Source organism: Lepisosteus oculatus, chromosome 27, assembly GCF_040954835.1.
Source record: "Lepisosteus oculatus isolate fLepOcu1 chromosome 27, fLepOcu1.hap2, whole genome shotgun sequence".
Classification (NCBI taxonomy): Eukaryota; Metazoa; Chordata; class Actinopteri; order Semionotiformes; family Lepisosteidae; genus Lepisosteus; species Lepisosteus oculatus.
In genome coordinates this window covers 1,660,132-1,675,007 of record NC_090722.1, presented here as the reverse complement: position 1 = coordinate 1,675,007, position 14,876 = coordinate 1,660,132, and the positions used below count along the sequence as shown (strand labels likewise).

Here is a 14,876-nt window from a genome sequence, read left to right as displayed (position 1 = left end):
ATTGTTTTTGAATCTATTGGTCAGTGTTCTGACACTGCGATACCTCCTACCAGAAACCAGATCGTGGCCAGTTTAGGTCCCAGTTTCTGTGAGACACCCCCAGACTGTCCTGATCTGAGTCTCCTGTGGGACGGGTGGTGACTCGAGTTTGGCAGCAGAGCAGCTGTGTGCTGGGCTGATTCCTTACCTTGGCCTCGGTCTGGCTCAGAGCCCTCAAGCCCAGAACAGACACACTGACGGTCACACGCAGCTGGAGATCCGCAAACACTATCAGACCGATATCCAGTCCCTGCAAAAGCATCTGGAGACAAAGCGAAGGAGACCGTGAGTGAAGCTGAGGCCAGCCTCACACTGTGAGCTGCAGGTGAGGCTCTCCAGGCCTGCTTCTGGGGAGCCCTGCTGTAGCTCAGCCCCAGTCCTGCTCCTGGATACCCAGGTGAGGTTTCCAGGGGTCTTCGAAGCAGCAGCTCCTGAAGAGCTGGAAGAAGCTGTAAAACTGGTCCAATTAAGCCAATAATGAGCTAATTGAGGTCACTGAAAGTCCAGCTGGACTGAAATCCTGCAGACACACAGGAGTGGGGACCCTGGTCACAGGTTTTCATTCCTGCTGAGCTCTTAGTGTATCGATGGAGCCGTTTGCTGAGCTGATCAGCTGAGACTCCAAGTTAGCTCTTCGATCGAACATCTACAGCCCTTTAAGCACCTGAAAAGGGGAGTAAAACACCAAACGGAAGAACAAAGACAGACAGAGAGAAGCAGCGAAAGGGAGGTAGATTTTGTCCTGATCAGTTTTGGGGACCAGATTCTGGCTGAGAAACTTGATCGTTTGTTATATCAATGTTGTAAGAGAGCTTGCAGTTCTGTTATTTTAGGAAACTCTGATTATGGAAACATCTGTCCATTTTCACTTCATCCAAATTAGGGTCACAGGGAGCTTGAACCTGTCCCAGCAAGCAAGACGCTTGTCAGGATACACCCTGGACAGGACACTAGTCCACTGCAGGGCAGACTCACACAAACACAAACACAGACACGCACACTGGTGATTTCAGGAGGAACAAGGTCAAACCTACTCCTGTCTACATCCTTGGGAGTGGCGTGGAGATGGTGGACTCATACAAGTACCTGGGAGTGCACATCGACGATAGACTGGAATGGTCTAAAAACATCCAGGCCCTCTATAAGAAGGGCCAGAGCCGACTTTACTTCTTGAGGAGGCTCAGGTCCTTCAATGTACCGTTTTTTGTGCAATATATGCCAGGTACCCGTGCAATACATTTATATTAATATCTATATTTACATTTATAATTATATTCATATATGTGTTCATATATGTTTTATATGATTTGTCTGGGTCCTGTTCTGTTCTAGTTTGTTCTTTGTGTGTCTGCACTGTGAGTAACTCTTTTAGTGCACCTTCACTGTACTGATTGTATTGTACGTATTGTATTATTATTATTGTATCATTCGTTACACTGTGGCTGTGTAAAGCTGCTGTTGCACTGCAATTTCCCTCATGGGATCAATAAAGTATCTATCAATCACACGCTCAAACACACTCACAGACACACACACTCAAACACACACTCACAGACACGCACACGCTCAAACACACAATCACAGACACACACACTCTCACACACACACTCACAGACACACAGAGACACGCACACATTCAAACATGTCACAGAGAATATTCCCAGAAGCCAGTTACCCTACCTGTACATTTTAGGACTGTGGGGGGTGGGAATGGAGCACCTTGAGGAAACCCACACAAACACCGGGAGAACATGCAAACTCCACACAGACCACAGCTCCAGAGTTGAACCCAGGGCCCCAGCACTGTGAGGCAACAAAGCTGTATTTAATTTAAAATCATTTCAGCATTTTGAACAGTAAAGGTGAATATACATCCACACCCACGCACACAGTACTCACTTGTATCTCTATCCAGGGAGCTGTGCTGCAGACAGTATTTATAGTCTTCCTCACAGCTAACGAGACATGAGACACATTAATGTTTAGTGCACATGCCAGAAACAGATTCATGTCAATGATGGGCTCTTGAAACATCAATCTGAGCTACCTGGGATCAGATTTAGTGACAATCCAATGTGTTTTATACAACCAAACTGACCTAATCATTGAATTAACAGCTCAAATTCCAGGGCTGTTTGACACGGGTCCGAGAGAGGAAACACTCTGGTGGAGAAGCTGTCCTCACCTCCAGATATAATGAACATCCTCAGCTGAGACATCAAGCTGAGACACTGGCTGTGTGGGTGTGGAAACTCTCACTGGTACTGATCGCAAGAGTGGGCACGTTCCCCTTGGTGCCCCTGTTTGGCTGCTGTGTGTCTCTCAGGCTGGTCTCCAGTCCCTGGTGGCAGCACTGGGCCCCACCCTTCCTGTGAAGCACTTGCTGAAAATGTGAGGCAGCTGAAAAGAGCTCTTCCCATTCACACGATTCTTATCATTTGTGCACCAATAACACACAGAGGGACAGGAGCTGTGCTGGACTAGATTCTTCCAGGAGAAAAACACTCAGCCAAGGTATTGTACCGGTCAGAGGGACTGAACTGCTCGCCCTACTAGTTCTGTCATTCTCACCAGGATCTACTCCTGGGGACTGCTCACCCACACGCTGCCTGACACTGTTCCACTGGGGCTGGGGGTCCTAACAATGTCAATGTAGTTTACAGGCATGTTCTTGCAGGTGAGAACCCCTCCATCACCTCATGCATCAGGTCCATCTTAAGCAAGACATCCCAGTGATTCTCTCAACGTTAGCGTGCCAGTCCAGATTTAAGAGACGAGTGCCTGAGGTGCAATCTGGAGCTCATACAGGACTGTGCCAGGATTTACTGATCTGAGTAGATCTCACAGATCTCGATTTACTGATCTGGCCTCACTTGTGAGTTTCGGCTCAGTGCTGTAGGGGTTCAGGCAAAGACCTTCAAACTTGTGGTGGTGGAAAGTCTGTTCCAGTGTGGGCTGACCATGAAAGACCTGCTTTGATATGACTGGAGACATAAGACTTCAAATCAGCTTTCTAGATGAAGTGAAAAACAACTGAGCCGCCTTGCAGTGAATGGAACCTTTCTGAGCTGCTGTACATATCAGAAAGCAATCTGGATCCTTCTGGATTCTCTCAGAGGTTGACAGCTCAGGGGCTTCATTTTGTGTTGAACACTGTTGAAGAAAAGTTTAGAAATTATTGAAGAAATGTCTTCACACAGGTTAGGTGTGGTCAAGCAGAGTCCTTTATTCATGCGCATGGGGAGAATATAACCATGCAGAGCTGAGAGCAGCCTCTCACACAGATCTGTGAGTAACCTCTCCACCGAGATGATGCAATGAGTTTTATCCAGCAGATTCACACAGGAAAGCACATTCTAAGTTTCCATATTAGGAGTTGTTTTATCTCTACAAACATTCACATTCTTCTTAAGGAGCAATTTTACCTTGTATACAGACAAAAGGAAGTATTTAAATAAAAGGTGTGAAATGAGCTAGACATTCTGCTATTGTAGCATTAATATCAAAAAGTAAAAAAATATGGCATTTTTCAAAGCCAACTAGTCACTATCTTTTAAACTTTAGAAAAGGTAAATGCTAAAATTCTTCCTCAATGCAGAGTTAGCCTTCTCCACAGCCTTCTCATAATGACCTGATTCTATACCTGATTTCAAATCACAGGTATTGATTGCACACGGGGTAATAAACTGCCTACCATTTATTTTAATTATGGTGCTCGTTTTCCAATAAAACCAAAAAAATAATCAATGAACAAAACATCTGATTCAGCATAATCATGTCCGATTTAATAAAGTTTATGAAGTGTTAACATCAATAGAGATGAGGCAAGAATATTTCAAATAGGATCCTGAACAGTGCTCCCAGGAGAAACAAATACAACTCAAATCTCCCTGAATGGGACAAGCCTTTCACTACAAACATGAATTGCCGGCGTGTTAAAAATGGAAAGGAAGATACAGGAGTCTCTCAAGAAACTGTCCCAGTACATGGAAATGTTATTGTTGGAGTGTGGAACAAGCTGCCCAACAGTGGCGTCTTTCAGGAAACAGCTGGACATGACTCACCAGTCAGGACAGGAGTGAGTTCTTTACACAAAGTATTGTAGGAGTGTGGAACAAGCTACCCAGCCATGTTACTGAAACCTCTTTTAAGGAAAGGAAGGATGCTGAACTGAGGTGTATCTGACAAGCATTTTCACTGGCGCCTGTGTTATTACTGTGTGAATAATTAATCTAAAATATTCCTACTGTACTATTATTTATCATTCAGGCCCCGCCCTCTGCTGATCGCGGCTTCTGATTGGCTGAGACGCAGGTCCGCGCGCTCGGCGTCTCCGCCCCTCCGGCTCCGGCTCGCGGCTGCCCGCTCCGCTGAGGGCGCGAGAGGAGCGCAGCCGTTATTTGTGAGCGGCTGTGTGTCGGAGGAGCGATCGTCTCCCTGCGGCTGATCCCTGTGGAGGCGTGTGGGGCTCCTGAGGCGCGGCTCTCTCTGCCTCCTGTCACTGCGGAGAAGAGCCGAGGGCAGACCTGCAGCCCCGCTCCGCGACGGGTCTCTGCTGCTCCCGGCCGCAGGTATTTCCAGCAGCAGTGTGTCAGTCTCACACACTGACAGCGAAGCTCTCAAGAGAGGTTTTGCCTTCAGACTCAGCGAGTCCGGGTTGCAGCGGCGATGGGCTTCAGTTCCCGCAAAGCACTCTGGGAGAGTTTGCTCCGGCCCGCAGCAGTGACGTCACGGAGGAAGGAGCGTTCCGGCGTGTCTGCTCCTGAGAGGGTGTGCTGGCTCTCCTGAAGCGTGTGGAGTGGGGATTGATAACACACACAGTGAGAAGGAGTGGGCACAGTCAGGGAAAGTGATCTTCTTCCTCTATAAGGTAATGTCATGTCATTCAAATGCAGTGACAGCTGTCTTGTGCTTCCTCTCCTGGGTTGCTGTGGATTCAAGAGAATAATCTCTCTTCTCTTGTTGAGGTGGTCCTGTCATGCTGTAGTGTGAGAGAATCGTTGTCAGTCCTCATAGCTGTGCAGTAATTTCAGCTGCCCAGTGTGGTGTGTGGGTGTGTTTGCTCATTCTGCTGTGGACCTGATTGCCTCCCCTGTGTGTCTGCAGCTCCTCTCCAGCACACTGAGCGCAGTGGTGGATGAGGTGTGGGCCTGTAGGCTCACTCAGGACACAGTCAGAGTGCTCTGCCCTCTCAGCTCCACCTCTGAGGAGAAGGTGAGTCTCACAGAAGGCTGAGCTACATGAGAAGCTGGGACTTTTACTCACTAAAAGTCTTATTCCTCACCTAGTGTTGTGACGTAGTGACATAGCAGGTGTGTCTGTAATGTGCTGTGTATTAGATGTTGTAAGGTGTGTGTCTGTTCAGGCTAGGTTCATACGTGTGTGCTGTTGTGTTGATGTGAGCTGTGAGCAGTGTTTGATTGTGCAGTAGAGGGGAGAGCCCCTTCAGGGTTCTGCGCTCTGTGCTCTGCTTCAGTGTGTCGTCTCCACAGCTAGGGATGCTCCCATCAGGCTGTTGAGGGCTGATTCCCTGTCATTAGAATCGGACGCTTTTTTCTGTTAAAATCATTACAATAAGCCCTGTACATGCCTCATGTCCCATGGCTAAGTGTTACCCTGGTTATTTTTTCCAATAATAAAATAAACTAGACCACAGGAATAAATTGTTTATTTTTTATTAACACAGTGAAATGTAGTGGGCTTATTGTTCAATTATCATAAAATAATTTAACTTGACTAAAATAAGTAATACAATGACTAAATAAAGACTTTTTACTCATTAAACATGTACACAAAACCTTTATAAATATTACATACTGTATACATTTGGCACATATATAGCAATAACAAAAAAACAGCTAAAACAACATTAAAGGCTTGTCTTAATCACAACCCATAATTATAATAAAATAAATAAAATGTTCAATAAGATGTTTAACAAGCAGATTGCAAACGACTACAACCAAGAGGAAACAAGTCAGAATAATTTGGCTCTTTAGCTACTGAGCCTCTTACTAATCATCGAGGGCAGATTCTTGTTTATGAAGAGAAGCAGCTGTTCGTGTGTTGAAGACAATATGTTCCTCTTCTCATGCAAAATGTGAGCTGCTGTACTGAATAGACGCTCGCTGTCCACACTCGTACAAGGAGCACCAAGGCAGACCTGAGCTGCTTCTGCCAAGGCAGGGAAACGGCTTGGATTGCTCTTCCAGAAAGCCATTGGCTCTGCGCTTCTTGGGATGAGTTGCTGACTGAGGTGGAGATTAATCTCTGATGCTGTTGAGTCATTCCTGTCCCGACCATCACTTCTATCTTCATTCAGAATCTCCTCATACGTCGCCTGCAGAGATCCTGCCCGTAGTTCTTTCGGCTGTCTTGCTATGCCTACTGTAAGGCTCCAGTGTTTTAAGTGTTGCCGTTATTGATGGCTGAGCGAGAGTCGGTTTGCGAGTCGCCGCAGCTCTTGCACTTGCTGATTGTTCACACTCTGCGTATTCTTTTTGGTGATGAGTTCTCAAATCTCTGTTCATGGTGTTGAATGTTCTAGCCAGGATCCCCCACGAGAGACTTCTTTTGCACATGTATTGCAAACTGCAAATGTTTCGTCTTTTGTAGAAGTGTGGAAAAACTGCCAGACCGGCGAGGACATGTTGCTACTGTATGTTCAGGTAATGTCGGAAATGTAGTAATCGCAAAATTGTTTTTTGAGATTGGTCAGTTTAGAGAACACCAATCGAGTCATTTGGAGTGAAAATTGGCTGATATCGATCGGCGGCCGATCGATCGGAGCATCCCTATCCACGGCTTACATGTCCTCTCAGTGCAGCTGTACAGAGCAGCCTCCTGAGCTCAGTGCTCACTGTCCTCTTCTCCGGTGTCACAGGCCTTCCTGTACCAGTGTGTCGGTGTGTCTGCCCAGCACCTCTCTCAGCAGGAGACTGTGAAACAAGCGCTTCAGGACAGTGTGAAAGAAGCAGGGTTTGAGAATCCTATGGAGAGAGAGGTGAGGTGATCTGTTCCCACTCCTCACACAGACTCAGGGCTTCTACTGCTGTTGACGACAGCCATGAAAACTGTAATATCAGCGTATCCTTTCTACATGACTTAATGGACAGACGGGGAGCATCTGGAACAGTAAACTGGAGCACCTGGAGGAAACCCAGGGAGAACACGCAAACTTCACACAGCAATCAACCCAGGACTGGAGCTAAAACTAGTTTTACTGGTCATTTGACCACCAGAGAGGAAGGAAATTTAAAGATCTCAGTTAAGGGTTTATGTTTTAATTTGTTATTAAGAACAGAAGAGCTCATAGTGTGAGCCTCACAACTGCTTTCTGCAGACTTGACTAACCTGCTGGTACATTCTGTAAGGTGTGTGCAGCCAAGATTTATTTCAGTGAGTTTTTCACTCCTTGCAGGGCCTGCCTGGGCTGTCAGTGAGTGAGCTGCTGTGTGTCCCCCTGCAGGAGCCCAGTGTCAGACTGAGCCTGTGCCGCAGTGTGGGCATGATGGCACAGGCAGTGCGCAGCGCCAGTCCCTCCGGAGCTCCCAGCTTCCCTGCCAAGGCCGAGCTCCTGGCGACAATGATGGTCAGTGTGTCTGACGCAGCCGCCTGTCTGCTGTTTTCCCACACGGATGCTCTGACAGTCCTTACTGTCAGTAGAAATCAGAGGGGAGAGAGGTGCCCTCGGTCTCTTCCTCGCTGCAGCTGCACACAGTCTCGGGACTCTCAGCTGTGCCTCTAGATGAGCACAGGCCCTGTCCTTGTGTCTTTTGATGGAGGGAAGTGGGGTTTACATTTCTCTCCCATCTCTTCACAGGCGTTTGTTAAAGAGCAGCCCAGTGATGCCCTGAGCCGAGCTGTCTGTCTGCAGGCCCTGCACGCCTGTTCCACACTGAGGTACTGTTTCCTGATGAAACTGCCTTCACTGCTTCCATTTCTTCACAATTACATTTTTAAGTGTGTTTGAGGCAGATGGGCATTATGTTTGATGCAATAAGATAGATTAGACTTTATTGATCCTGAATGGAAATTGATGTGTTACAGCAGACCAAGAGAAGCAAAACAAAAACAGACATTAGGTGGACGAGAAATTAGTTATAAATAAATAAATAAAAAATAAATACATAGGTGTGTGCAAAATATGATTATAGTCACTGTAAAAACAATAAAATATGTGCAAAATGTGCATAGGTATATACAGATTGAGTGTCCAAAAAGTACAATGGAGCAACATGCTGTCCATAGACGAGCAACTGAAGGGCTAACAGTCCCAGCCTAGGGCAGCGTTATACACCCTGACAGCCGCCGAGAGGAAAGACCTGTGGAAACGTTCCCTTGAACACCGTAGCTGGATCAGTCTGTTGCTAAAAGTGCTCCGCTGCCCAGTAACAGTCCCATGAAGCGGATGAGAGGCGTTGTTCGTGATGGCTGTGAGCTAGGTCAGCATTCTCCTCTCAGCCACCAGCTCCAGGGGGTCAAGGCTCAGCCCCAACAAAGAGCCAGCCTTCTTGATGAGTTTATGGAGCCTATTTGCATCTCCTGTCATGATGCTGCTACCCTACCATACAACAGCGTAGAAGATGGCCGCTGCCACCACTGATTCATAAAAAACGTGTAACAGTGTTCCACACACACCAAAGGACCTGAGAGTCAGCTCTGGCCTTTCTTGTACAGGGCGTCAGTGTTACCAGACCACTCCAGCTTATTATCCAGGTGTACCTCTAAGTACTTGTAGGACTGCACCCCTTCTATGGCCTCACCCTGGATGGAAACAGGGTTCAGCAGAGACTTATTCCTCGAAAGTCCAGGACCATTTCTTTGGTCTTGCTGGTGTTTAGCTGGAGATGGTTAAGATGACACCACTCCAAAATGTTGGTAATCAAGCTCCTATATTCCTCCTCCCTCCCCTCTCTAATACACCCCACAATTGCAGAGTCATCTGAAAACTTCTACAGATGACATGCCTCAGAGTTGTACCTGAAGTCAGAGGTGTAAAAGGTGAACAGGAATGGAGCAAGGACATAAGATTTCCCTTCAGTGGTAAAATTCCATATAAATGTTCAATACTTAAACGGGCACAGTTAAGACATTAAATATACATATACATACTGTATACAGTACAGTTTGCATACGGTAATATGTTTATGTTCCTAAATCAATCTCTTATGAGCATGTGAAAGGCATGGTGAATCAGTTCTCAAAAATTACTGTACTTTGCATGATTGGAAACAAATGTGTGATTGCGAAATGCTGTGGTGTTACTTTTACAAAGATGGTCAATGAAAAAAAGAACGTGGACAAAGGCAATACTTTGTTTACAGCTTGTCCAAGGTCATTCATTATTAATACTATTAGTAATATCTTCGTTAAAGACTTTGATGGCGACAGCTCAAACATGAGAGGTTGAGCTTTATTAGCTCCACCTTGCGGAAATTCCGGATACTATTATTTTAATTGCGGTATTATAGGAGAATTTACGGTAACTCACGGTAGACTGCGTAAAGCGCACCGCCAAATAATGCGGTATCGCCCGCGCATTCTGAATGGCTGCATCTGTAGTTCCATCTGTCTACATCATGATGAGTCTTGAGGAAGAGCTGCTAACAGTGTCCTGTTGTTTCTTGTCCTACTGTAGCTGCAGCCCAGAGCTCCCTGCAGTGCAGAGCACCTGACTCGTGTGCTTGTGGAGGATGTGCTGCCACTGCCTCTGCAGGATCCCAGAGGCCCTGAGCTCCAGGTAGGACTGCTAGACTCAGCGCTGGTGTTGGGTACAGGCGGCAGACGGTGTCTTAAGAATACCTGCTCTTGCATTGTGGAACCTGTGAAAATTCACAATGGCTGTACATTCTTTTGCAGAGCACAATCCCTGACACATGTGCTGTATCCTTTTCTTAAAAATTACTGATTTCCAAGGTTTGGAAAAGGAGACATTAATTTGGAAAACATATGGAAATCTTAGTATCAGAATAATACTGACCCAGTGAAGTTCACTGCACACAAATGTATTGGTGTTAAACAAAAATACATTGGAGCTGACCTCCTCCGTGTTTCCGAAATCATCCTCCCGAAAAACTCCGGTATGTTACTCATGTTGGTCTGAGACAGCAGTTGGCAAGGTGTCAGAAAGTGGCTCAGCCAGTCAAGCTGAAATCTACCTGTGTCAAGATAACAGAAGGAGGCAGAGTTTATTTCCAATTTGTGATTTCAGTTACATTGCGGTTCATCTGTATGTAATATTTAAATGATTAATTAAAGATTTGCCATTTGTTCCCGATCACACACACTGATCCCTGCAGCTCACCTTCACAAACAGAGTGTGATGAGACTGTCAGCAGGGGAGAGCTCTCATGATGGTGTAATATTTCCATCCAGTCCTCAGTGTTGTCTGTTGAGTTGAGCTAATATGGACGTGATTTGGACTCATGAACAATAAGTCTTCACAACTGTCTTCTCTTTTAAATTCGATAGTTCATTGCAGGGCATTAGTGTCAATAAGCAGGCGAGCATAAAAACAGAATTGCAGAACCTCTTCAGAACCAAACTAAGCTGTTCTCCGAGAGTCACACTAAGCAATTGCTATTTTAAATATTTTTATTTGAAAACAGTGATCGGTATGAATTTTAAACTTCGAGACATCTAACTAACAGTAATGTTTACAATTTGACAGTGACACATTGATGACACAAAGGGTGCAAACGATATTTATAGTTACAGTCAAACCTCAATCCTGCTGGGCAAGCTGATCAGAATTCTCCAGATAAGGTTTATAAAAATGTTGGAAAAAATAATACTACCTAACAGTCATAATTAACCAGATTTTTTTTTGCTAGTAATAATTTGAGTAATCTAGTTTCTGGGAAAATATATTTAGCCGCAGCTAAAAATATGAGTAAATTAGAAAAATGTAAACAATGTAAAATACAGACTAGCTATTGCTGTATTCTAGCTTTAGTCATCAGTTCAATACATCTGAGGAACAAAAGCAGCACAAACACTACTTTCTGTGGCACAAATCACATTGTTAATACAGCTCATCATACTGGAACTCAGCGTTAAAAGAAACTCACAGTCTGTTCACAGGTAGGGCTGTGATTCCTTGTGACTGGAGCAGTTTTTACTGTGTAGGCTACTCGGAGTGCTTGCAATAAGGAAAGTGGTGTCTGAAGTGTGTGAATCGTTACTTTCAGTAACTGGCACCTCCTCAAACAGAAATGACTTAGACAAAAGCTGTCCTGTATTCAATTTCAATTCAATTGAATTTATTTCTATATAGCGCCTTTCACAACAAGGTTGCCCCAAGGCACTTAACAAAGCTGTGTGACAACACATGACGTTACAGCAGGGTGCGAATGATATCTTGGCATCAGGGGGAGCTCACCCCTGGTTTGGGGGGGGACGCATCACGTGTGAAAGGCCAGTCAGCTAGCGCATACAAAGTGAGCACTGGATTATATAGTTATAGTTTAACAGGAGTTACTCTTACCTTACAATAGAAGTGTCCACAGAGGTCTGGGCTCAGCTGTCTGTGGTGTCCGTCCTGTTGCCCATGAAGTGGACGAGCGGTGGCCTGCTTTACTCCAAGATGATACAAGAGGCAGGGATCGAATCTCTCCACAGGAGGTCCATTCAGATCAACAAAAAGAAGAGAGGAGAGGCTTCGTTTTCTCTTAGTGTCACTCAGGGCAGAGAACCCCCGCTCGCAGTCGGCTGAGGTGGTGAGGCACGTCCGGCCTGCTGTGGAGTTTTCCCAGCGTCTGTCCTGATGCTTTGCCTTGTAATTTCCAGTCTCGGAATTCCTCCACTGCCTCTCTGACGGGTTCGCCCAGTGCTTTAGCAAGCGCGCCAACTTCACCGTAAAGAATTAAGACATCACGATCCTGTGGCCAGAAGCCCTTATCCAGCGGTTTCAGCATCTGGACTAATTCAGAATCAGAGTCACTTTGTAAGGCTACTGATCACAGACTGATAGACCTGGAGCTGGTTTATTTTTCCTGTACCCTCTGAGATGTCAACATCTTTAAACACGCCCAGTGACGAGCGCTGCTCGGCCTTCACTGCGGATTGACCGCCGGTGTCTTTCCTCGAAGGTCTGCTGAATGTGGCAACTGGAGTCCACCAGAGATGTGTCTGTGTTTTGGAGTTTCAGGGAGAGGCCCAGCAGCTCACGGAGAGCGTTTTTAATAGATGCCAAATCGGCAACAGATGAGGAGTTAGTGAGGTGTTTGTGTAGTCCCTTGTGTTTCTGTCTCTCAGTGGCACTGCGTGATGCATCCTCCCTTGCTTGCTGTTTTAAAATGGTGTGCTAATGCAGGGAAATATTTCCATACTGTTTTTACAGTATTAAAACTGCTTGCCACCCATCTAATATTCAAAATCTGGCCAATTTTCATAATCTGCACATTTAGGTCTGCGGCTGCTTTCTCGAGTATCCGAGCGTTCTTAGTCGATTGGTGATAAAGTGAATATAGTTTTGCAATAAAGAATTCGAAATGGTTACACCCAGCCACTTCTTTGAGAGCGTCTTGTACTGCCAGTTCAAGGCGATGTGCCAGAAAGTGTATGGACTGCACTTTAGGAAAGTAACGCTTTAGTCTAGCAGTCAGTCCAGAGGATTTGCCAGTGAGCACTGCAGCCCCGTCAGTGGCTATGCTGATGAGATATTTCTTCAAGAACTCATCATCCAAACCCACGTTACTAAGGCTCCCTCTCAGGCAACTGTAGATTGATTCCGTGTCTGTGCCATCCGTCAGCTCTGTGATGTCTAAAAATACATTGTCCACATCCCCTTCATGTATACGATGAGGTGAGCACGCCCGTGCACTGTGCTTTCATCAATAGTGAGGCTATTTTGTGACTTAAGTTCTTTTATACTCGACACAAGCTTGTTCTGCATTTGCTTTGCAATATGACATATCATTTCAGCACAGGAATGGTCTGACTTATGTACAGGGCCTACTTTGGCACCATTAAGCTCGGGTTACATTATTGAAGGAGTGAAGTTTTTATAAGTTAATCTTTCCTTGGACACCATATGGGCAGATCTGAATGAAACTGCGGTTTCTTGAATTAAATTTGCTTTAATTTCAAGTACCTTGTTTGGGAGAATTTCTTTTTGCTTCGTCTCTTCAATATCAACGGCCGTTTTATGTGATAAGCTACAGTATCACCGTGTTTATATTTTTTTTTTCCGCAGCTGGTTCTGCAAAGGCCTACTTACATCTCCATGAATCCACTCCTCAGATATATGCATGCCAAGTGCTTTTTCTGACAGCAGGAGACTCTTTGCATCTCTGCATGCTGTGCATCCAAAGTTTCTTTTCTTATCGAAAAGCCACGGGTTGCGTTTTTTCCACTCTGTCCACTGCTGACTGGTCCAGTTAGCCGGGAGATTGGTGGCGACTGGGGTCACAGAGGGATCAGCCTCTTCCTCTGGGGAGCTGGAGCTGGTGTTGTTGGTGGACGTATTTGGAGGGGCAGGCCAGGCAGGCGGGTCAGCAGCTAAACTGTCTGACGAGAAACCGCTAGCAGCAACAGTCAGATCGCGCAGTTTGGGTTTTTTTGTGAACCCAAGATTAGCCCGTCAAGTTCCCTGTTTTCTCTTGGGCATTATCGATGTTTTTCAGTTTTCATCGTTTTAGCTTGTCTGTTTGTCACGTGTAAAGGAACGTTGCCTACTTTTGTAACAGCACCACCATGCCCTGATCGGTATTGTATTAAATTACTTAGCTATTTCTATGGCAGCAACACGCTCAGAACAGAAACGCAAATGTAGTCTATGCCGGAAAAAAGTGACCCATACTGTATAAATAGGACATTTTTTTAATTTTCCATATTTTAGAGACCCCCAAAATTTCGCAAATGGTCTCTTCAGGGAAGCTCGTGCCTTATTCAGGTAAGCTAAGCTCCCCCTAGCTCCCCCGTAATTCGTGTTACAGTACAGAAAGAGAAGAGGCCAAAACACAACAGAGGAGAGGAACCCAAAACTCCTCAGTAAGGAGAAGAAAAACCTCTGGGGTCCAAGGTCAACTGGCTGCCCAACCCCTTTGGGCATGCTAACATTATACAATTAAAAAAAAGTACTAAGTGTGGAGTATTAAACCTTCCATCATGTCCTTCTGTGTGACAGTACTCCATGCAGATCCCTGTAGACCAGCAAATCCTCCCTAAACGATAGCTATATTCGCGATGTCCCCCTTAGATCCATGGCAGTGATGCAGCATCCGACTCAGATGGTCCCCAGCCCGGGCGCCGTCCGGACATGTGGGGAGGAGAATAGGATAGTCTGGTCAGAACAGATGTATCTACCTGGTGGGCCAACACAGAGACACACAATGGCATGTACAGCAGCACCAGCAGCCATAGCTCCAGCGGCTATTAACACTCCTGCAGTGACTGTGCCCTCATCTTTGATAAATTAACTTGTTTTGGAAGTTGTTGTATCAGAAGCAACATTCTGCATAATAAATTAAGAAAATCCTGTTGAAAATCGGGTGCTTAACTGTTAGGAACAAGTAAAGGTTTAATCCAGGCTGAAAAGAGAAGAAAAGAAACACAACGTTTTGGCTGTGAAGCCTTCTACGGGTGTCAATGAGCTATTAGTCTAGTAACAACGGCTCACCTAATCCAAACGTTGATTTGTGACAGATCAGTGAAATATTGTAAGAAGGTGGAGATGAGCGGTTTGCTCTGTGTTTCCATTGGTGTCTGTGGGGACTTGGTCGAGGCATGACTGCGCACAGTATCTAAAGAGGGGGCGGGGCCATGGGGAGGTCAGTCCTGCTGGGATTCACTTTCGGGATTTATATTGCACTCAAGCCAGAGGGCTAAATCTC

At 45.7% G+C, this 14,876-nt stretch overlaps 1 protein-coding gene across 2 annotated transcripts; it reads left to right on the top strand.

Moving 5' to 3' along the window:
• The first annotated feature begins 6,934 nt into the window (after positions 1–6,934).
• LOC138225348 (maestro heat-like repeat-containing protein family member 1) lies at positions 6,935–14,053 on the top strand. 2 transcript variants are annotated; one of them, XM_069185264.1, is made up of 5 exons: positions 6,935–7,042; positions 7,508–7,630; positions 7,862–7,941; positions 9,680–9,781; positions 11,538–14,053. In XM_069185264.1, the coding sequence occupies exons 1-4, from the start codon at positions 7,031–7,033 to the stop codon at positions 9,714–9,716; spliced, it is 252 nt and encodes an 83-aa protein (XP_069041365.1). In that variant the 5' UTR covers positions 6,935–7,030; the 3' UTR covers positions 9,717–9,781; positions 11,538–14,053. The 2 variants fall into 2 exon arrangements, with proteins under 2 accessions (XP_069041365.1, XP_069041364.1); XM_069185263.1 differs by having other exon boundaries at positions 7,460–7,630.
• The last annotated feature ends 823 nt before the right edge of the window (positions 14,054–14,876 follow it).